The sequence below is a fragment of the Geotrypetes seraphini genome, chromosome 15 (assembly GCF_902459505.1).
Source record: "Geotrypetes seraphini chromosome 15, aGeoSer1.1, whole genome shotgun sequence".
Lineage (NCBI taxonomy): Eukaryota > Metazoa > Chordata > Amphibia > Gymnophiona > Dermophiidae > Geotrypetes > Geotrypetes seraphini.
This window is the reverse complement of record NC_047098.1, coordinates 63,064,944-63,088,326: the sequence shown is the minus strand read 5'-3', so window position 1 is coordinate 63,088,326 and position 23,383 is coordinate 63,064,944. Positions and strand designations below refer to the sequence as shown.

The window sequence follows — 23,383 nt, the reverse complement described above, 5'->3', positions numbered from 1 at the left end:
CCAGCTCTGGTTCTCAGAGGCTGAAACTTTTCACACTATTTATTCAATGTTCTACACTATTCTCCCAGGGGAGCTCAAAACAGTTTTTCATGAATTTATTCAGGTACTCAATCATTTTTTCCCTGTGTACCCTGATGGGCTCACAATCTAACTAATGTACCTGGGGCAATGGGGGATTAAGTGACTTGCCAGGGTCACAAGGTTTGAACCCACAACCTCATGGTGCTGAGCCACAATTTCCATAGCGCACAATTGGAAGGGAGGGCATGGGCTAGGGTGGGGCATGGGCAGACTGGAGACATGCCTGGCACTTATGCACACATCGTATAGAATGTTTGCTGTAATGCGCTTAACTGCCATTTAGCTAGTGTATGTGCTGGCGCCTAAGGTTCGCAGGACGGTAATTGTGTATCCACTTGCAGCTTGTGCCTGCGCGCATCGTCCTGGTGCCCCCATGAGAATTACCACCCTATCTTCAAATAGTGCATGCTATTAATGGTCTTCATTTTGAAACAAAAACGAAAAGAAAACCCCCTCGAAAAGACATAAAAATGTTATAGCTGCCCATCCCTGATATCTCTGGGTTGGGTTTTTTGTTTTTTTTGGGGGGGGGGTTAAAAGCTTTTATTTCCAAGCAGAGATACAAAATAGTAAATTCCCTTTTATCTCAGAAAATGTTTACAACTTTAAATCTGGACAGGAAAGTAAGGAAATTGAATTTACGGGTCACCGCTTTTACGGGGTTTGTCACATCCTCGCAAGGATTTTTCACTTTATCTCTCTGCTTGGTAGACTGGCAAAGATGAATGAAACAGCAGGATTGGCTGTTCCTGCTGATCTTGACCAACTTCAAAACTGTCAACTTGATAGTGTGACACACCAGGCCCTTACCGCTTCAAATCCATGCTTAGAAAACAATGAAAGAACTCGTAAAACTACCAAAAGCTTCCTCGAATATGAAAATTTTAATTGTTTCTCAATTTTTTTTAAGAATAAAAAGGTAGGTCTTTTGAGAGCACAGTGTGGATTGTTAAGCCTAGATTCAGTAAAATAAGAACATATGAATTGCCGCTGCTGGGTCAGACCAGTGGTCCATCGTGCCCAGCAATCCGCTCACACGGCAGCCCCCAGGTCAAAGACCAGTGCCCTAACTGAGACTAGCCTTACCTGCATATGTTCTGGCTCAGCAGGAACTTGTCTAACTTTGCCTTGAATCCCTGGAGGGTGTTACCCCCCTATAACAGCCTCCAGAAGAGCGTTCCAGATTTCCACCACTCTCTGGGTGAAGAAGAACTTCCTTACGTTTGTACAGAATCGATCCCCTTTTAACTTTAGAGAGTGCCCTCTCGTTCTCTCTACCTTGGAGAGGGTGAACAACCTGTCTTTATCTACTAAGTCTAGTCCCTTCATTATCTTGAATGTTTCGATCATGTCCCCTCGCAGTCTCCTCTTTTCAAGGGAGAAGAGGCCCAGTTTCTCCAATCTCTCACTGTACGGCAACTCCTCCAGCCCCTTAACCATTTTAGTTGCTCTTCTCTGGACTCTTTTGAGTGGTACTGTGTTTTTCTTCATGTACGACGACCAGTTCTGTACGCAGTATTCCAGGTGGGGGCGTACCATGGTCTGGTACAGCGGCATGATAACCTTCTCCGATCTGTTCGTGATCCCCTTCTTAATCATTCCTAGCATTCTGTTTTTCCTATTCGCCACCGCTGCGCATTGTGTGGACGGCTTCATTGACTTGTCGACCAGTGCTCCCAAGTCTCTTTCCTGGGGGGTCTCTCCAAGTATTCCACCGGACATCCTGTATTCATGTATAAGATTTTTGTTACCCACATGCATCACCTTACACTTATCCACGTTAAACCTCATATGCCATGTCGCGGCCCATTTCTCGAGCGTGTTTATGTCACGTTGCAGGTCTTTGCAATCCTCCTGCGTCTTCACTACTCTGAACAACTTCTTAGCTGCAAATTTAATCACCTCACTCGTCGTACCAATTTCCAGGTCGTTTATAAATATGTTGAAGAGCCATTTTCTTTTTTTAATATGTTCATTGCAATTTGTAACTCCAAGGAGTTTGTTTGCTAGTGAGGATTGGGTACAACCCAAAAACTTTATTTGTGCTCCTGAGGATGACATGAATTGTACAACATCTGTGCATGCTTTCAACGGTACGCCTTTTTAAGCCATGTTAGGTGCATGTTAGAACCTAATACAACTTAGTAAAAGGGCCCTTCTATATATATATTTTTATATTTATTCAATTTTCTATACTGTTCTCCCAAGAGAGCTCAGAATGGTTTACAAGAGATTATTCAAGCAGGCTTGCAATCTATCTAATGTACCTGGGGCAGTGGGGGAAGGGGGGATTAAGTGACTTGCCTAGGGTCACAAGGAGCAATGTAGGTTTGAACGCACAGCCTCGGGGTGCTGAGGCTGTAGCTTTAACGATTGCACCACAAAATGTAGTAGAAGTGAGCCAAGTATAGGACAATCAAGCTATTGTGACATCACTGATGAGGTTGGCTCTTGGACATTGGTGGAATGAGGCATTGTGATGTCACAATACCAGCTCTGGTTAACAGAGGCTGAAACTTTTCACACTTATTTATTCAGTTTCCTATACCATTCTCCCATGGGTGCTCAGAACAGTTTACATGAACTTATTCAGGTATTCAAGCATTTTTCTATCTGTCCTGGCAGGCTCACAATCTATCTTATGTACCTGGGGCAATAGGGGGATTAAGTGACTTGCCCAGGGTCACAAGGAGCAGGATGGGTTTGAACCCACAACCTCAGGGTGTTGAGGCTGGAGCTTTAACCACTGCACTATACTCTCTCCCTCTTTAAAAATACATATTGATTTATTTTTATTTTTAATGTTGATCACATTTCATAGTTTATTTGCAGTGGATTGATTGCAATCTAGTTTGTTTATGTGCCAGATCAATGAGTGTGTTATTTGATGGAGAGGCTGACATGGCTTAATGATGCAGTGTAAGCCACCTAAAAACACATATAAATATTGAAAAGACATACACTGAGATGAGATGTATCAACATGATTGTTAGTATATGCCAATTATTGAAATATGGGCAATAAACAAGGTAGGTTTTTGAAATGCGGAGTGCTTTGCATTGTGCTTTCACAGGGGACAATAATTGTCTGGAGATTTATTATTGTGAATGCAATCTTCTGGAAGTCGACAGCAGGGTAAAAGTCCTACGTTTGCAAGCCCAGTGCTTGTTTTGAGATTTAGCCTTCGAGTACCTCTTAGATGCCACAGATTATTCTTGTTGGCATTTTTTGCAGGTACTTCTGATATTTTTTATTTATTTATTTATAAGTTTCCACATTACAATTCAAGACAACTCTACAGGTCATGGACCTGATGGGCCGCTGCGGGAGTGGACCGCTGGGCTCGATGGACCCTTGGTCTGACCCAGCGGAGGCAAATTCTTATGTTCTTATGAGTTTCAAGGCGCTTACCAGTGCCTAAAAAATCTGCACCGGAATCGTGCCTCCCTAGGCACTTTAGGTCGCCTAACGCCACCGTGGCCGTGGCTAACACCAGAAGGTGGCGTTGGGCTGCCTAAAGTGCCTACGTAGGCAGAATTCAAGACAAAGATAGGCACCTGTTTTTCATGGAAGTGCGAATCCTTATATGGTGCCATCGCATGATTGACATGCGATCGGCGGCCACTTTTTAGGCTGCCGCTGATATCGGCGCCGTATAGAGAATCCGGGCCTAAAAGGAGTGACATTGATCATATTTTTTACCGTTATGAATGAGTTTAACGGCAGTATTCTGGATTATCTGAAAGCGCTTCTTTTCTTTTTTCAAAGCGTTTAGCAAATAAAATGGTTTTTAAAGATTTATGAAAAAGTTGAATTGATAAGAACTCCTGTTTTTTACTCTCTCTTAAACCTTTAGCGGCGATTCAATCTCAGGTATTTGGTTAAAAATACTTGTGCATTTTTGGCTGAAACTGACCCCCCCCCCCCTCTGATCACTCTCCCATAACCCCTTATGCGCAGATACCAGGCACAATTCCTCCCACTTTCTCCAGGATACTCAGCACAAATTGCGTACTTATGATTTGCGTGCTATTTGTGCTGAGCATGCCCCAGCGAAAGAAATTGCTCCCAGCGTGGTATTTTTTTTACCGGGTTGCTGCAGCTTTGTGCATCCTGCCCTGGCTACGGCCAGAGACATTTGTCTGGGTAGCAGGTGTTGCTATCATTTATTTTTATTGGACGCAATGATCTCTGGATTTTGGCAGCAACAAATGAAGTCATTGGCCTACAGAAAAACAAACAAACCTGCAATTAAAACGTTAAAACTTCTTTTCTGATTTGCCGAGTGCCTCTCGGAAAGGGTGTTCACTGGAGAATTGCTGACAGCCTTGTCTTTGTAATCTCTTCTGTGCAGGATCTAGGAATGGAGTCCACCTCATTGGACGATGTCCTGTATCGGTACGCCAGCTTCAGGAACCTAGTGGATCCCATTACCCATGATCTCATAATCAGCCTTGCCAGATACATCCATTGTCCTAAACCAGTAAGTAAGAACCTTTGAACTTACTTCCACTACTTATAGGGAGCCCTTTGACTCCGCACCATCACAAACGGATTACTGGACATAAAGACATGTACCTGTTCAGTGGATATAGACAAGACATGTGGCTGCATGACTCCTTAATAACAAAATGAATCATCAAAACAAAAGCTGTTCTTGTATCTTTTTTGCAGAAAATCTTTTTTTTTTTGGGCCTGACTAAATAACAAAATAGACAACTTTTCTTTGTGTTCTTCTTGGAAATAGGAACAATTTGAAGGGGATTAGGCAGGCAGGGGAGGCTCTTGCCTGCTTAAACCCTGATCACCAGGCTGAGAGGGGAGATTAGGCAGCATTTAAGAGAGCTATACTGCTGAATAACCTTTCAGACCTCCGCAGAACTGTTTGGTTAATGCCAGAGGGGGCTAACGGGGGTGGGGGGTGTGTGTGAAATATGCCAGCACAGATGTGCAAGCAATGGCCATATTCTGTGTTGGCGCCTGCATATCTAACCAGGCAGATAGGACGGCACAAAAAGCAGGCCCGGTTAGGTACATGAGTGCCAACACTGAATGCCAGCTGGCATTTGTACAACTAAGAGATAATGGTTACTGCAGATGGGCAGACTGGATGGGCCATTTGGCCTTATCTGCCATCATGTTTCTATGTTTCCAGCCCCCTTCCTTCCTTCCTCTGACCTCAATGCTACTTCCCCCTGATGACCTGTCTAGCTTCCGACTCTTCCACCTACCTCCTCCCTGGGCCTGGCCACTGAAATTTAATCTTTGAGCCTGCTGCCGTTGACCTGCCCCGGAAGCCATTTCTCTGCAGGTCTTTTCTATGTGGGAACAGGAAGCCACTGCAGAGAGGCAGCTTCTGGGGTAGGCCGGCAGCAGCAGGCTCATCTCATTGCTGCTGCCGGCTGCCAGAAGATTAAATGATAGCATTTTTCTTTCCTGTGTTTCACTTAGCAAGAGGTACCAGTGTGTGTGAGAAGAATTTCACAAATCCTTAATCAGAAAAGTAACAAGAAATCAGTACATAATTGTATATAGTATCTAAGTTCATAATGTATGCTACAGGGAAGTAGTTGTCATTGAATTTTCTGAAAAACATTTTGCATTATGAATTTATGACTGAACTTTGTGAGCTTTTCCAAACTTGTTTTGTAAGAGAAGAATGTCCAATTGTGTTTTTTTTTCCTCTGGGTCTTGCTCTAATGAGCAGTATGATAACTAGATGTAACTTAACATCCTGCAGGTGTCGTGGAATAGATTTGACTGACTCAGTGCAGATTTGCTAGGGCTTCAAGGCTCTCTGATCTTCATCTGTACTTCTGCCTGAGATCACTGAGAATATTCCCGAAGCTTGTGAAGGATGTTTAGGACTGGAAAAGGATTAGATACCCATCTCTGTTTCATAGACTATGCTTTCCCCAGCTAGCAGAGAACATTTGTCATTTTAGAAGGCTAAATCTACTGACTGACTTTGACAAAGTCACCTTGGCAAGGTATTATTTTCTTCGGTATAAAAGGCCCAATTCTTAATTCAAAGGCGATTATATGGAAATGAGTTTCTGTCGTACATGCCTCTAAGAGGATCATTTTTAAAGGATTTTTCATGTGTTAAGGTTTTTATCCCAGGACAAGCAGGCATGATATTCTCACATGTGGGTGACGTCATCTACGGAGCCCCAGCGCGGACAGCTTTTCAAGCAAACTTGATTGAAGTTTCAAGTTTGCTATGCTGCACCACGCATGTGCATACCTTCTTGCCCACTAGAGGGCGCATCCCCACCTCGTGGTCCTCAGTTCCATAGCCAGCAAAGCCGGCAATCCGGCACCCCCCACTCCACGATCCGGTACCCCCACCCACCCGAACACTTCGCTTACCCTCCATCTGGCACCGGCACCAATGCACAGGACATGCCAGTGCTGGTGCCCGAAGATCTGCAGTCCTTTTCACTGGGCTTTGAGCATCTGCGCATGCTCAAGGCCTTCGAGAATCTCGGAGAGACTGGGAACTCGAAGGCCTTGAGCGTGTGCAGATGCTCAAGGCCCAGCAAAAAGGACCGGCATGTCCTGTGTGTTGGTGCCAGTGCCGAGTGCCAGATGGAGGCTAAGTGAAGTGTTCGGGCGGGCGGGGGGTGCTGGATTGTGGCAGGGGGGGTGCCGAATCGTGTGGGGGATGCCGGATCGTGGCGGGGGAGATGCCGGATCACGCGGGGGGAGCAATGCCAGTTCTCGGGGGGGGGGATAGAGCAGTGCTGCTGGCCTCGGTGGGGGGGGGGGAACAAATCAAGCGAGTTTCCCTTACTTTCTATGGGGAAACTCACTTTGATATACGAGCAATTTGGTTTACTAGCATGCTTCTGGAACGAATTATGCTCGTAAACCAAGGTTCCACTTTTTTTTTCCATTTAGTAATGTAATGTAATGTAATTTATTTCTTATATACTGCTACATCCGTTAGGTTCTAAGCGGTTTACAGAAAATATACATTAAGATTAGAAATAAGAAAGGTACTTGAAAAATTCCCTTACTGTCCCGAAGGCTCACAATCTAACTAAAGTACCTGGAGGGTAATAGAGAAGTGAAAAGTAGAGTTAGAGGAAAAATAAAATTAAAATAAACATTTTAACAAGACAGCATTGATCTAAATACTTTGGAAGGTAGAAGAGAGGAGAGAAAGGAATAGAAGCAGAAGGGGGAGCCGTTGAACAGTAGAATTCTGGAGAAATTTAAATGATAGAAATAGAACAAAACAAAGACAAAAGGCAAAACAATAGATAAGATTAAAGATAAATCATAAGCTGGAAAGGAAAATAAAATAAAACTTTGTCTTCAATCCACGGTTTCAGCGTCAGTGATGAAGTGGAGCAAGTAAGTTTAGGAGGAGCGATTGACGTTTCCAGAAAGGGCTTCTTCAAGGAAGAGACTTGGCAGACAGTAGTGGGTTCAATTCTTATTAGCATTATTATATACATATACCGTAGTTCACATCTTTTTCAGTAGATGCTCAAGGGAGCTTACAAGTCTAGTTTATATTTGAGGCATTGATTTGAGCATAGTTATCTTGTACACTAGACTTCTTTCAGCATGGAACAGCCATCCTAGCCCAGAAAGTTATGCTCAGAATCTGCATTTAGCTTTAGGGTAAGTCTCCCACATTGTAGTACATTGATCTCTATGGACTGAAACCTAGACCGCACTTCCTCAGCATTTCATTATGTTTCAGCATTCCTACTTGGAATCTGCACATTATCTTCTAATTATGAAATCCCAAACTTAACAAAGAAGAGCACCAGCCCTCTGCTGTCATAAATCTCAAACGCACTTTAGCCCATCATATAATGCTCTATCCTACTAAGTCACCTGGTGAAGGTAGGATGGTCCAGGGGATGGGCTGGGCTGTCCGGGAGGGGTCGGGGTGGCCGGGCATCCCTCCTGCTGGTGAAGAGTGCGATCGATTGCGGGAGGTTCGGGGGGGGGGGGGAGGGTTGTCCAGCAGAAGGGATTGGGTATCCCTCCTGCCAGGGAACATTCGGGGATGGTTCGGGGGATCGTGGCAGGAGAGATTGGGCATCTCTCCTGCCAGGAAACATTCAGAGCCCCCCCAGTCTCTCCTGCCTGAAGCCACCATGACCCCCCCAGTCATGGTGGCTTCAGGCAGGAGAGACTGGGCATCTATCCTGCTGCGATTGTTGGGGGGGGGGAGGGTGAACGGTTCCAGGATTCTCTAACCGGTGTTGTTTATGACAGACGCAGGTTAGAAAATTGTGCTTTTATGCGAAGGACTGGCCCCTCCTTCACCCAAAAGGTCTTGTTTTGGGCATTTGGGGCTCGGGTGATTTTTTTTTGGTCGGGAATGTGTTCAAAACATATAGATAGTGGCGGTCTGGGCGATTAAACTGCTGAACATACAGGTGGGCCATTCTCGAAACCCCCCACATTTTGGATGTCGGGTTTTTTTTTATTTTTTTTTTTCGAGAATGGACATTTCCCTGCTGCCTACTTTGTTTGCCTAGGGACTTAGGCCAAAAGAGGACTTAGACATTGTTTTTGATTATGCCCCTCCACGCTTTTCTATATGACTGTCTGCCATGCTAAGCTGCTATCCTATGTTTTGTGCAGCGCTCGTCATTCTGTGTCGCACTGTGCCATGTTTGTCATGTTATATTTTACCAGGCTTTGTCATGTATGTAAACTTATAACCCGTTCTGAACTTAAATAAATAATAAACGCGTCTGCCTTGTCGCAGTTTGCCCTGGAATGAATGCATACATTGCACGCATTGCAATCCAGTCACATCCTTCCAGTCCAAGCGCGTTTATTCCAAGTTCGACACGACAGCTGCATTTGTTGTGTTACGTATTTGTTTTACTTATTTGATGCGTTACTCCTCACAATTTATGTCAGAGCAAGAGTTTGGAAATCATTGCCAAGACTTGCAACGCAGTGGTTTTGCACAGCTGTAGCTTGTGGCAAGTGTAACGCCAGTAGCCTGGTGCCTGTCCGCACAGGAATGGCAGTGGCAAGCGTGTGTGAAGGCATCTCGGCTTCAAAGCAAGGAGGCGGCATGCATCCGAAATTAAAACAAAAAGCCCTTTGAACTGTCTGAATGCAGCCGTTAGTGCAGCCATAAATAATTCACTAGGCCTCTTGAGAACTTTATTATCAAACATTTCTGCACACTGGAATTACACTTGAAGAGAATTATCGTTGTCGTTTTACCGCTGGCACAGTCCAATCTTCGAGTCTCTCTAATCTAATTTGCCCTGCCAGGGAGCATAACCGATGAGGCTTAATTGTACTGGCAGTGGGGATTTCACTAAATGAAAACAAACCCAAGGGGAATGAGGACCAAGGATTGGATTATGAAGACTGACAAAGTAGGCTAATGGCTAAATAACTCTGGGTCACATGTACTAACGAGGTTTTTCTTTTTCGTGTCAACGGGGAAAAATGCTCCGTACATTCGCTCCGGATATTGCTGTTCTCACAGATTAAACACTGCACTGCAGGGCTGTGGTAAATTGTTAACAGGAACGAAAGCCCACAGCATCCAGGTGTTCAGCTAGCAGGAAGGAATGGAGATTAAAATCCAAATGAGACTACACGGGAGGCAATTCTTAATGCCATGTTTCAAGTTTATTTATTTTTGATATACCGTCTATCAAAATACATGTCTAGACGGTGTACATTATAAAAAAAAATTAAAGGAAGCGGTTAAAATAAATAAATAAAAACAATAATTTATCAGATATTAAAAATACTGGACAAATTCAGATTAACATACATGAAACGGAAGGAAAGGGAGAAGAGAGAGGTTGTTTAAAATACATCGAAGTAAAATTAATAAAAAAGGATGATAAGTGAGGAGTGGTAAAGACATTAGGGGGGAATCATTTCAAGAGAAGTATTAGATGTTTCAAAGCTACAAATAAGTCAGGGAATTAAAAGGCAGAAGCTGATTCTAAAGAGTAGAAGCATCTTTAAAGAGGAAAGTTTTAAGTTTGGTTTTAAAGTTTCCGAGTGAGTTCTCTAATCGAATGTCTAGTGGAAGGGCATTCCACAGAGAGGTGGGCGGTAACCGAAAAGATGGATTTGCAAGTAGCGTCGTAAAACAATTCCCGTATTGACGGTAAAGAGAGTAAATTTTGATTATTTGATCGGAGGGCCCTTGATGATGACTAAGGGATCAAAAGTTTATCTATGAACGCCAGTTGGTTAGAGTCATTTGTCTGTGGAAATGGATTATTTGAAGACTAAAGCAGAAAAAAAGAAGACCCAATATTCCACAGTAAATGGAGCAGTCCAAATACACTGTGGAAGCTATAATGTTCTTGACTTTCCTTTTTATTTCTTGCAAAAAATCTTCACACAATGTTAAAAATTGATCCATATTGGTTACATTGGCATTCAACGGACCCCACACAGGCCGTGTTTCGGCAACCAAGCCTTCCTCAAGGGCCCTAAGAGGTTAATACAAAACAATATAATGTAAAATAAGTCTTTTGTGTGGATGTTGACCAGTGGAACCAGTTCACAGTGTTTTCAAAAAGAATGTGATGTTGATTGTGATAGTGAAGCCAACAATTCCATATCATGTAATGGTTACAAATGTGAGAAAAAAGTGTTTGTTTTTTTTTAATTTGGTGTGCTTGGATCTGTGGATCACCGTGTCCATATATAACTAATCACATGTATGGGGTAATATAGGGTGAAGTAAACCATGCAAAGACGAAGGGGGCAATGTTGAAGCGGATAAGTCATGTGATAATTACTCTATTGGAAAAGGTGTGTGGAAAAGGCCATGGGTGTCATGGTGTCCGTGAGGGTGAAGCGAATGCCAATGTAACCAATGTAGATTAAGTTTTAACATTGTTTGACGATTTTTGCAAGAAATAAAAGGAAAGTCAAGAACATTTAGTTTCCATAGTGTGTTTGGGTTTGGACTTATTTGAAGACTACTCACTCTGTAAGAACATAAGAATTACCGCTGCTGGGTCAGACCAGTGGTCCATCGTGCCCAGCAGTCCACTTACACGGCGGCCCCAGGTCAAAGACCAGTGCTCTAAATGAGCCCAGCCTCACCTGCGTACGTCCCAGTTCAGCAGGAACTCGTCTAACTTTGTCTTGAATCCCTGGAGGGTGTTTTCCCCTATGACAGACTCCGGGAGAGCGTTCCAGTTTTCTACCACTCTCTGGGTGAAGAAGAACTTCCTTACGTTCGTACGGAATCTATCCCCTTTCAATTTTAGAGAGTGCCCTCTTGTTCTCCCTACCTACAGTATGGTTAAACATATCCACCGACCCCACCCCACCACCTAAAGATGTGAAAGAAACAGTGTATGCCAGCCTGATTTTCAGTTTCAGATGGCTACACAGACACAGCTCAGCAGATCACAGGTGCACTCTAAGGGGTACTGCTTATATTATATGGCAAACCTTCTCAACCCCCCAACCCTCTACACCCCCTTTACCCCCAAACTAAGAGTACCCCTCACATCCTCCCACCCACCCCAAGGTAGGAGCACCTCCGCCCCCACATAACTGGTACAGAGAAGGAGGAGAGGCACCGGCAGGGGAGAGGAGAGGCATGATTCATTGTGGTTCAGTGCAGCCATCATGGAGTGGACAATGCATCACAGCAGTTTCATCGTGGCCTTGATGAAATGACCCACAATGAAATGCCCGTGATAAATCATCCCATTCCACACCTAAAATGACATAAGCTAGTATTCTACAAAGATAATTCCACATGGAACTGCCTTGATAGAATTTCTGCTTAGGGCCTAACACATGTCACTCTCCTATGTTGTCCACCCCCCGGCCACTTTTTAGTGTCCCAAAATTAGGTGCTCAACCATAGTCACTTTTCATAAGAGCTAATTTAGGAGCTCAGCTTCCCAAAGTAGGCACTTAAACCCTTTTGAGCACTGACCCCCTCCATGGGCTTAATTTGTATAACTTGCAGGAATGTGTAGAATTATGCACATTAAGAACCTTTTGCCCTTCTGGTTTTCTGAGCCTCCTATAGAGTGACATTAACAGCCTTACAATTTATGTCTGACTGTTTGCAAAATTTAACCCCCCCCCAAAAAAAAACCCAAAAAAAACCTTGTGTAATTAGAAATAATTCAGAAGGAGGGAACTCTCCAGAGGCACAGCCAGGGAGCGAGAGGGCAGTTCTTATTGCCTGCCTCTTGTTTTGCGTCTCTTGTCTATTCTTTGGTTTCCAGCATTGTTGAATCATAGCCCTATGTCCTCCTCTGGTAATTCGCTTTGTCAATATCCTTTTATAGTGTCCACGGAGCCTACTGGCCATTAAACAGGATTATGCTTCATCTCTGACATGGCTGATGGAGTAGATGGCAGGAGATAAATGGTGGTACTTGAGCTGGCCTCGAGCTGAGGGGTAATAGCTATATTCATTATATTTGTTTAAATAATCTGTTGGAGCAAGCTTGCTGTAGCATGAGAAAGTGGTTACCAAAAGAACATTTTGTAGGACAATTTGAGAGGTGTGTTTTGATATGAAATTCATGTTTACTGTTTATTGAGTCTAGTTTTTACAACTATCATCTTTTTAATTTTTTTGTTTATATTTTCCAAGGCTCTGGAAGCGGCAGCATTAATTGTAACTAGGCTTGTGGGGATAGACTTAAAGATCTCAATCTGTATACTTTGGAGGAAAGGCGGCAGAGGGGAGATATGATAGAGACGTTTAAATGAGTCAAGTCTCTCATTTGAAAGGAAGCTCTGGAAAGAGGGCATAGGATGAAGTTAAAAGAGGTGATAGGCTCCGGAGTAATCTAAGGAAGTATTTTTTTACAGAAAGGGTGGTAGATGCGTGGAACAGTCTCCCGGAAGAGGTGGTGGAGACAGAGACTGTGTCTAATTTCAAGAAAGCCATATTTCAAAAAAATCTCCTACCCTTCCCCGCCCTGCGAGCCCATGGTTTTTGTGGTAAATAGCTTGTCCTCCTTTGTCCCTGGGAGAATGAATACAGTACGTTATGAATGGGCAAAGAAATCATGGTTTTATATTGCTGGGCCCGTTCTCTGGAATGCCCTAACAGACATATTGAGATTTTGTGGCAACCAGTTATTTTTTTGAAAACTATTGAAAACTCCTTTTTTTGCTCATGCATTTTTACACTAATTGTTCCCTACATTGAGCACAGAATATATGATTTTGTTGAGACAGTATATGATAAAATGTCTAATAAGTTACCTCTTGTTTTTACTCGCTGGAAGAACTATGAGACTTGTGTGTTTTGAAGATTATATATGTTCAATTGTGAGTTGCTTTGGCTAAAAGCAGAATATAAAAGTTTTAAATAAATAAATGGATTATTACTGTACATAAAATAGCAGAGTGGGGTGTAGCGGTGAGCTTTCAATGAAGACCAGAGAGAAGTAAACGTTACTCCAGGTTTATGACGATCTCCACATGGCATCAACGCTACTGAGAACTGACACAGAGCCATGTTTCGACTTCTATTGCCTGTGTCAGAGGTCATGCACTCTAAGTATGCCTTCAGTACCTTACTTGCCTGCTCTTTGGCAGTGAGTCGTCGATTCAGTACCCTAAGTTCTCAGTCAGACACTGAGGTTCACCTGACAGATGTTTTGCTTCACTCGCATATAAGCATGTGTCTCTAAGACAGTGGTTCCCATCCTTGTCCTGGAGGACCACCAGCCAGTTGGATTTTTGGGATAACCCTTATGAATATGCATGAGACAGATTTGCATATAATGGAAGTTCAGATGTACTCCATGCATATTCATCAGGACTGTCCTGAAAACCTGACTGGCTGGTGGTCCTCCAGGACAGGGTTGGGAACCACTGCTCTAAGACCTACTCAGATCCATCAGAGCTAATTTTGATACGTCGGCATTCAGAACCCTGATCCAATCCCTCGTACTAAGTCTACTTGACTACTGTAACATCGCCTACTTAGCCATCTCCCAAAAAAATATGAGATGTTTACAATCAATGCAAAATGCAGCGGTCAGACTGATCTTCGGACTAAAGAAATTCGACCACGTGTCACCCTACTACCGGCAGTTGCATTGGCTACCAATGGAAGCACGCATAAAGTTTAAATTCGCCTGCTTCTGCTTTAAAGCATTATATGGACTGGCCCCTGGATACATAACTGACCTTTTCTCCTTCTCCACCAACAGACACAAGAGAAGCTCACATTCCAACTTCGTATACCCCCCCCAGTTAGAGGTTGTAAACTGAAAAAACACCACGAACACCTTCTCGCTCACCAAGCAGCATCGTGGGGTAAAGACTTAGAACAACTGCTTTCGCCCACTACTTATGTGGAATTCAGGAAACGTCTAAAAACGCGCCTGTTCCTAAAATACCTATACAACTGACCCACTCACCCACTGACCCTCTATAATTGATTCCTCCTATGTCCTATTAATCACTTTCTCCTCAACAATGAATCTCCTGTCCTATTAACTCTCTTTCTTCACCCCTCTTAGGTTCAATCAATTTTATACCTCACTTAAACTTTGTAAACCGCATAGAACTTAACGGTATTGCAGTATATAAACTGTTATTATTATTATTATTATACTCGGAGTACCTGACCCCTGACACAGGCATTAGAAGCTGAAACGCGGTTCCATGTCAGGTCTCAGTACTGCTGATGCCTTGTGTATTGAATGCAGGGGTGGGGAACGAGGGCCACAATCCAGTCTGGTTTTCAGGATTTCCCCAATGAATTTTGAATGAGATCTATTTTTTGTTTCCATTGTATGCAAATGAGATGTCATGCATACTCACACTAAGCCTAGAGCTCCATCCGCTGTAGAATGGATATATTTGCCCGACTGCACAATGCATATCACATGTCATTAAATGGTTGGAATTGAATCCAATGTTAACAGAAGTTGCGGGGACGGGACGGGGATGGCGATAGATCCCGCAGGAGTGGGAACAAATTTGTCTCTACTCCAAACCCGGCCAGTCTTTCTTGAGATTACAGGGTTCAGTTCTGGGAACATCTCTTGCACATGTCGATGCTAGCAAGGGTTACTTTGGCACATTTCGCAAAAATGATACGTGGCTGGCATCCACCCAGGAGCCGGCGATCCTTCCACTCATCCCATAAATCAACGAGTGATGGTTGAAATGCTTTTGCCTCGGACGGATTTACCTCCGTATCGTTTGGCTCCCTGCTGCGTCTGTGTGCCTGTGCAAAGAGCTGATCAGAAACATTATTTTTCCCTCGCCTGCGTTCTCCATAGGCCATAAATGATTAACATATGAGTCACTTGTTTACGGACCTGGTGCAGATGTAATAAAAGCTCTCGGATTCTACGGCTGTGCTGCTTCATTACTTTTTGTTTCAGATCATACTGTTGTGCAAGTTTAGAAATGAGCCAAAGAGATTAATATCAATGCAGAGCTAGTGCCAAAGCGTCTTTTTTTTTTTTTTTTTTGCAAGGAGCAGCTTGGGACACATGATTTTCTACAGAACTTTTTTGTAATGCGTGCTGCTTTGTGACACAGAGAATCTGTGCAAGATGCTCCGCCATCATCAATAGAGCGTTGACCATCTGGGCTTCTTTGCAGGTGTCATTTTGGGTTCCCTTCCTCCGTGTCTCTGCCCTTCCTTCTCCACCTCCCACAATGTCCCACGTTGTGATCCCAGCCGACAGCAGGAAAGCACGGCTGGCCTGGCTTTTCTCTGACCGGCCCTTCCTGCCTCTGGGGTCTCTCCCGCGCATGCAGTTCACAGCTCAGGTCAACTGTTTCCTGTATTTAAAACATTCACCGTTTAAGGCAACATTTCTAAAATTTAAGGTGGGAATTGAATGCGCATCGGAGCATTTATCTTGCTGGCTCGCTGTAAAAAGCTCTACCACGGTTTAGTCAAAGGAAGCCTAAGTTTTGCACTGGAAGTTTAAGTGACTTGCTCAGGGTCACAAGGAGCTGTAGTATCAGAGCCCCTACACATGGGCTCGTCAAACTAAACTAAACTAAACCTTAAGTTTGTATACCGCATCATCTCCATAAAGATTTACAGGTAATTCAATAAATGAGGGAAGGACATAATAAGGAATTAAAGGTTATGAAGAGGATAGCTAGCTTTACGTTTTGGAGAAAAGCCAGGTTTTCAGATGCTTTGGGAATAATTGGAATGAGCCTAGGTTCCGCAGCGGGGCAGGGAGGTTATTCCAAAGCACAGTGAATTTGAAGTAAAGGGATTTCCCTAATTTACCTGCATACATGACGCCTTTTAACGAGGGGAAAGATAGTTTGAGTATGTGGGCGGATCTGGTAGTGTCAGGTCTCGAAGAATTCCAGAATAGTGTGACTCCAAGTATCTTTAGTGAAGGAACCATAGGGACAATGGTATAGGGCAGTGTTTCTCAACTCAGTCCTGGAGTACCCCCTTGCCAGCTGGGTTTTCAGGCTATCCACAATGAAAATGCATAAACTTGATTTGCATATGCTGCCTCCATTATATGCAAATATATTTCATGCATACTCATTATGGATATCCTGAAAACTTGACTGGCAAGGGGGGAGGGGTACTCCAGGACCGAGTTGAGAAACACTGGTATAGGGTTACCATATTTTTCTCTGGGGAACCCCGGACACATGAGCCTGCCCGGCTCTGCCTGTTCCGCCCCCAAGCCCCACCCAGTTCTGCCTCCAGCCCCGCCCCCACAAAGCCTCGTCTCTTCTTCCGGACGAGCTCCAGCTGCATCTGGAGGGCCTGGGACATGCGCGGGTGTGTGTGACGTCATCTGCGCATGCTCAGAGGGCCCTCCATATGCGACTGGAGCTTGTCAGGGCTTTCCAAAACCTGGACAAATGCAGGGTTTTGGAAAGTCCATCCGGGAGCCCGGACAGTCCTCTAAAAAGAGGACGTGTCTGGGTTTCCCCAGACATCTGATAATTCTACAGTGGTATCCGGGATGAGAATAGGAGCAGGAAGTGATATATCAGTCTCTCCTGAAATAACAGGGCTTGAGGGGGCTGTGAGTTCATCTGTTACATGTTTAGGTCTTTGCTGCAGCGAGCTATAGAAACATAGAAATAGACGGCAGATAAGGGCCAGGGCCCATCCAGTCTGCCCACCCCAATGACCCTTCCCTACCTTTCTCTGTGAATAGATCCCACGTGTCGATCCCATATAGAAACATAGAAATAGACGGCAGATAAGGGCCAGGGCCCATCCAGTCTGCCCACCCCAATGACCCTCCCCTACCTTTCTCTGTGAATAGATCCCACGTGTCGATCCCATATAGAAACATAGAAATAGACGGCAGATAAGGGCCAGGGCCCATCCAGTCTGCCCACCCCAATGACCCTCCCCTACCTTTCTCTGTGAATAGATCCCACGTGTCGATCCCATATAGAAACATAGAAATAGACGGCAGATAAGGGCCAGGGCCCATCCAGTCTGCCCACCCCAATGACCCTCCCCTACCTTTCTCTGTGAATAGATCCCACGTGTCGATCCCATATAGAAACATAGAAATAGACGGCAGATAAGGGCCAGGGCCCATCCAGTCTGCCCACCCCAATGACCCTCCCCTACCTTTCTCTGTGAATAGATCCCACATGTCGATCCCATTTGGCCTTAAAATCAGACACGCTGCTGGCCTCAATAACCTGAAGTGGAAGACTATTCCAGCGATCAACCACCCTTTCAGTGAAAAAGAATTTCCTGGTGTCCCCGTGCAGTTTCCCACCCCTGATTTTCCACGGATGCCCCCTTGTTGCCGCGGGACCCTTGAAAAAGAAGATATCTTCTTCCACCTCGATGTGGCCACACAGGGTTCAAGAGAGATGGGAGGTATCAAAATTGTGCCCTGTCCACTGCCTCTTCCGCTTGGCTGTGACACAGTGGATGGGGCGGTAGTGGGGGGGGGGGGAGGGGCATGTTTCCAGCTCTGGATGCTTCATTTCTTGAGGAGCAGAAGCTGGGTTCAAGAATCAAACCGTGTGAATTTCATCTGTTGATGCCATTTTGAATGCAGTTGCCAACATGGCTGTTACCAAGAATGCAGAAAACATTTTTCTTATGGCAAATTATTCTTGTTTTGGAAACGTTATAGAGCAATCAGTAGCTTTCTCTTTAAAGAATATTTTAACTCCTATTCCATCTGGCTTTGGATTTCCTTTTCCCAATTCTCCTGTTCTCACCTAGCTTTCATTGTCTCCTCTACTCAAATCCTCTCACATTCCTCCTTTACTGCCCCCTTTGTGCCTTTAATGCCCCCTCCCCTCGCAACTCATTCAAAACATGGCAGTCAAATTGATATTTGGTAAGAGTAAATATGATCATGTTACTCCTCTGTTGAAAGCCTTGCACTGGCTTCCGGTTTATTGGAGAATCCAATTCAAATGTGCCAGTATAATATTTAAAATTCTATATGGGATTTTTTTCCCCCATTGATCACTCTCTCGTTTAATTCTCAACAGCCTCTGTCCTCCAGGGGAATTCATAAATTTAAACTAGCCTTCCCTTCTATTAAGGGAATTAAAGCTTTAGATAACATTTGTCAATCTTTTGCTTTTTCCTTTGCAAAAATTTGGAATGATCTTCCTACAGAAGTCAGACTCCTTCTTTCTCTGATAACTTTTCAGAAATCCTTAAAAACTTATCTATTTCAGAAATTTCTAACTGACTCTTCAACATAAATAAGGATTATAAATGAAGAAGGGCATGGTACTACTCAAAAGGGTCCAGGGAAGAGCGACTAAGATGGTTAAGGGGTTGGAGGAGCTGCCGTACAACGAAAGATTAAAGAAACTGGGCCTCTTCTCCCTCAAACATTCCATTTCTCACTCTCCTAGCGAGGTGAGGTGATCCGATCCGGTCCATGCAACCCCTGCTCCCTCCACTGCCGCTGCCTACTTACCTTTTGAAGGCAGCGAGCAGTGTGAATAACACATCCTGCTTGCGCCTGCTGACTGCCTTCCTTCTAATAATAATAATAAACAATTTACGTACCGCAGGTCCGTGAAGTTCTATGCGGTTTACAATGAAACGCTGCCCTCCAATGCCAAAATGAGGGCGGACTTTCTTCCAACCAATGTTGTAAAATACAGGATTTGCGAAATAATTCCCTAACCTCTTTCTTAAAAATCCTGTCCCATTGAGGAAATAATGCTTTCTGGGGGGGGAAAAGAACCACAATTCTAGAAATAATTGATCCAAGAAAACCACAAGCAGCATTCCAAAATTTCCAAATTCTGGGACATAACCAAAAAGCACGGGCAAGTTATTCCATAACCGTGGAACTAAATAAAAGAATGCACAATCTCTAGTCCATAAGTGTCCTGCATAGGTCTGGATTTTCCCTACAGGCTTTTTTTTATGTCCTACATGTATGTCATTGGCGATCTGGTGGAATAGAGAAGCTTGGCTGTAGAACTCATACAGATCCCCCGTCTATCCAAATGCCTGCACGCTCGCAGGAGCTGTCTGACAGTACGTGCTCAGGGTAATTGCTGTCTGGCAAATGGCATATTCAGACAGTGTCAGGACTGTTCTCAAGCTTTCTGCTAATGAGACAGCTGAAAAAATGAAATAATCAATGTTTAAGGTCTTCCTGCCAGTTCTCAGCTAATCAGAATACTGTTCCATGATAACCTCCAATTAACATTTGCAATTGGTCTGAGCCTGGTAACAAATCATTTGTCTCTAGCATCCTTTTTTGCCTCATTGTACCAACATATGCTGGTTTGATGTAGGATTTTCCTATAGGCAGTGTCAGAAAAAGTTCTTATTGGTTATCCCTGCGGTTTGTCTTTTTTGGTTTTGTTTTGTTGTACAGGAAACTCGCAGAATTCTCTTTTTAAATATGGTTGAGTTGCCCCCGTTGAGCACTGAATTTCTGAACCTGGAAGTAGAAAAAACAAAAGGCTCAAATAGGTTTACCCCCGTCATTCTATAACTTGGCCCGTTTGCATGCCTAAATGTATAGAACGTTGGCACTTTTACGTGGGTAAGAATACACTTACGTACACATGTTCAATGCTGTTCTATAAATGACATATATAACTTGCGCAGGAAGTCATTCTATAAAGGCATAAGCGTTGCAAAAGGGGAGGCCACAGGTGCCATGGCCTCCCCAAAAATTGCCAGTAGTAATAGGGCTGACGGGGATCCTGAGAGCAGAGAAACACCAACTGAGGCGACAGCCTCGGCACTCTCAAGGAGGCGGCATCTTGCTGCCTGGTCAGCTCTCTCTGCCGCATCCCTTCCCAGTCATCTACTAGTTCCTCCCCCCCCCCCCCCCCCCCCCCCCCCCCGTGCGTCTACCATGAATTTGTTGCAACACTTGCCTCAAGGAAAGCCCAAGCAAATGATATATATTGAACTTGAGATCAACCTCTGAGCTCTGTATCTGTAGTCATCTTTCATGTTTCTTTGTTCATCTCAACCAAGAGAATGATAGAAGACTGAACCACACCGATATGCTGAAGGCACAGAACAAGGCCGGTATGTTGGTGTGGCCTCTACTGTACCGTAATGCAGAATCGAGTTTTATGACGTCAAAAATTACAAAGACTAGGGGACACTCGATGAGGTTACTGGGAAATACTTTTAAAACCAATAGGAGGAAATATTTTTTCACTCAGAGAATAGTTAGGCTCTGGAACTAGAGAATGACACGGTGACAAAATTCATCACCGTTCCCGTCCCTGCGGATAACTGCGGGAAACCATCTTCATGTCATTCTTTAAGGAGTATAATTGGGCACAACCACTGACCCGCAAGCTTTGCTTTGAAGAATGCTGGTGTAGAAGGATCGAGGTTGAACTAGACACTAGAAAATGACATGGGATTATTTCCCGCGGTTATCCGCGGGGACGGGAATGGTGATGAATTTTGTCACCGTGTCATTCTCTATCTGGAATCTGTTGCCAGAGGTTGTTTTAACAGCAGTTAACATAGCTGGTTTAAAAAAAGATTTGGACAAGTTCTTGGAGGAAATGGCCATAGTCTGCTATTGAGAAAGATATGGGGGAAGCCACTGCTTGCCCTGGATTCAGTAGCATGGAATGTTGCAACTCTTTGGGTTTTGGCCAGGTACTAGGGACCTGGATTGGCCACCGTGAGAACGGGTTTGATGGACCATTGGTCTGACCCAGTAAGGTTGTTCTTAAGTAATCTTCATTCTTGCTGTTGTCTTGTCCTTTTCGAGACATGTCTGTTTTTGTGTTCAAAAGGCCTCCTAGAAGACAATGCTCTCTGCTGACCTTGTGGGCTGTTTTCCCAGTAAGATATAACATGAGTGCAAGTAATCAGCCTGACCAGCTCTTAAGGACAGCAGGAGCTCAAGAGCCTCTTGTCTTCAGTGGCCCTTCCTTCCTGTGCTTTGCTGCTCTCTCATAATGGCAAAAAGCCATAATATTTAGTTCCTCCCCTTTTCTTCAGTGAAGAGAGCAATTTCCACTACTTTCCTATGTAAATTTCAATATGTCGATATTCGCAGCAGGCAGTGGCTTTTAACCCTTTCAGGACCAAGGGACATATTTGTCCCATAACTTTAAAATCCTATAAATTTTGATTGGGATAGTCTACAGTTCTAAATTTGATATGTACGGATTCCATATGATACTGCCTTTATGTAAACAAACTGGTTCCGACATTCATTCATTAGCGTCGTTGCCAGATTGACGAGAAGATTCACTTGCCACACTGTCCATAAGCCAGAAGTTTGATTTTTTTTTAAAAAAAATAATGATATTTCACAAAAAAAATCAATTTTTTGGCATCTGCAAGCCCTTTTTACCATAAAAATGTCGTCAAAACCACAAAAATTGGCCTACGATCCTTATGTTCCTGAAAGGGTTAATTCGTGTGCTGTGTACCTGCGGTGTAAAATTATGGGCTGGTGGAACTAGATGAAATCAAAGCCGTGGTTCTGCCAGCGTATTATTTAATGGGATGGTCAATAATTGAAAGCAAGAGGAATTATTTTTATTCTACTGTAGAGGCGAGGCAGGATTTGAAAGCACTTTGATGTGAGGAGCTGAATTTCTTTTCTCCTCAAAAACAGTTCTGACCAGCTAGATCTGGTATCGAAATGCGCGCACATCTTCACTGAGGGGCTTCAAGGCTCAGTGGTTTCATTCTGTCATGTGGGGAAAAGCTGAGGTCCATTCCCTGAGCCAGCTCGGCCTGGGGCTGCTGCTGAGGGAGCACTCGCCACTCCTGTGTGGGGAGGCAGACTCGGCCATCGCTCCACAGCAATGCATACAGGCTGGATTTAGGGTCAATATTAAGCAAGGTTGTGCAGGGAGTCACAGTTTGTTGCCGTACCTTTGTATATTGGGGCTGTCCGAGACTTTCCTGGTTAGCAGATCCTGCTGACCTGGTAAGTCCTTTTTGAATACCATCTCCAAAACTGTCGACAGGACAGGTATCATGTTGGGTGTTTATTGGCAGAATCTGAAGAGCGGCAGGAAAGAGTTGGCAGCATTCAATTCAGGGCTAAGTTACCTGCAGCCATCCGCGGAGAGGCAGTCAATAAAATGTGAAAATGGCAGAATATGTGTCTGGTCATACAGAACAGGCAGGTGGTAGCTCTTTATATCCTGAGCTGTCATGAGAGGACAAAACCCCCAATTCTGTCTAGAAAGCTGGGCAGTTCTGACCCGGAGGGTCCGACAGGTAATCTAAATCTTTCACTTTCATGAAATGACTTTTGGCCATGTGCAAAGCTTTTAAATTAACCCAAGAAGCCAATGGAAGATTTGTGGATACTAATTAATGCGTCAAAGCTGTACTAGCGGCATTAATCTGTGGCTTTCCATTTGATCCTAAATTGAGCAAAGCCCAGACGTGTTCGGGTCAAGGCAGGGTTGACCGTATGAATGAAGTCTTGCAGAGTGCCTGCCTAAGCAGTTCGGTTGCCATTCGCAGTTGAAAGCGGGGAAATGTGATGAAACAGTGCTCTTTGAGCCCTCTGTCATCAGGCAAAAAGGGCAAAACATTATGGGGTCCTTTTATTAAGGCGCCCTAAAGATTATTAAACCTACGCCTTCCAAGCCGCCAAACTAAACCCCTGGCTAGCCCAAATGGTCCTCAAGGCCTACAACTACCTCGACTTTAGAAAACTACTCAAAACTCACCTTTTTCGAGACCAAGACCCTTAATGCCCCTTTCCATCCTCCTCTTCCCCCCTTCTGATCTACTCCCCTCTCCCGTCCCCCTCCTCTCCCCCCTACTTCTCTCCTTGCGGATTCGCAACTCTACGTTCAATTTGATATGTAACCTTTTGTAACTACTCTCTCCTTGCTGTTTGCAACTCTATGATCAACT

At 44.1% G+C, this 23,383-nt stretch overlaps 1 protein-coding gene across 5 annotated transcripts in view; it reads left to right on the top strand.

Moving 5' to 3' along the window:
* Positions 1-23,383, top strand: part of LRRC75A (leucine rich repeat containing 75A) — a 188,804-nt gene that overhangs the window by 58,583 nt on the left and 106,838 nt on the right. For 4 of the 5 annotated variants that reach the window (XR_004537157.1, XR_004537156.1, XR_004537158.1 and 1 more), the window contains exon 2: positions 4,436-4,564. The exons of the other annotated variant lie outside the window; for it this stretch is intronic. Coding sequence is in view for 1 of the 4 variants with exons in the window: in XM_033922845.1 (XP_033778736.1) it covers positions 4,436-4,564 (129 nt within the window). In the remaining 3 variants the exon portion in view is untranslated. The remainder of the gene's footprint in view (positions 1-4,435; positions 4,565-23,383) is intronic. 5 annotated transcript variants of the gene reach the window in all.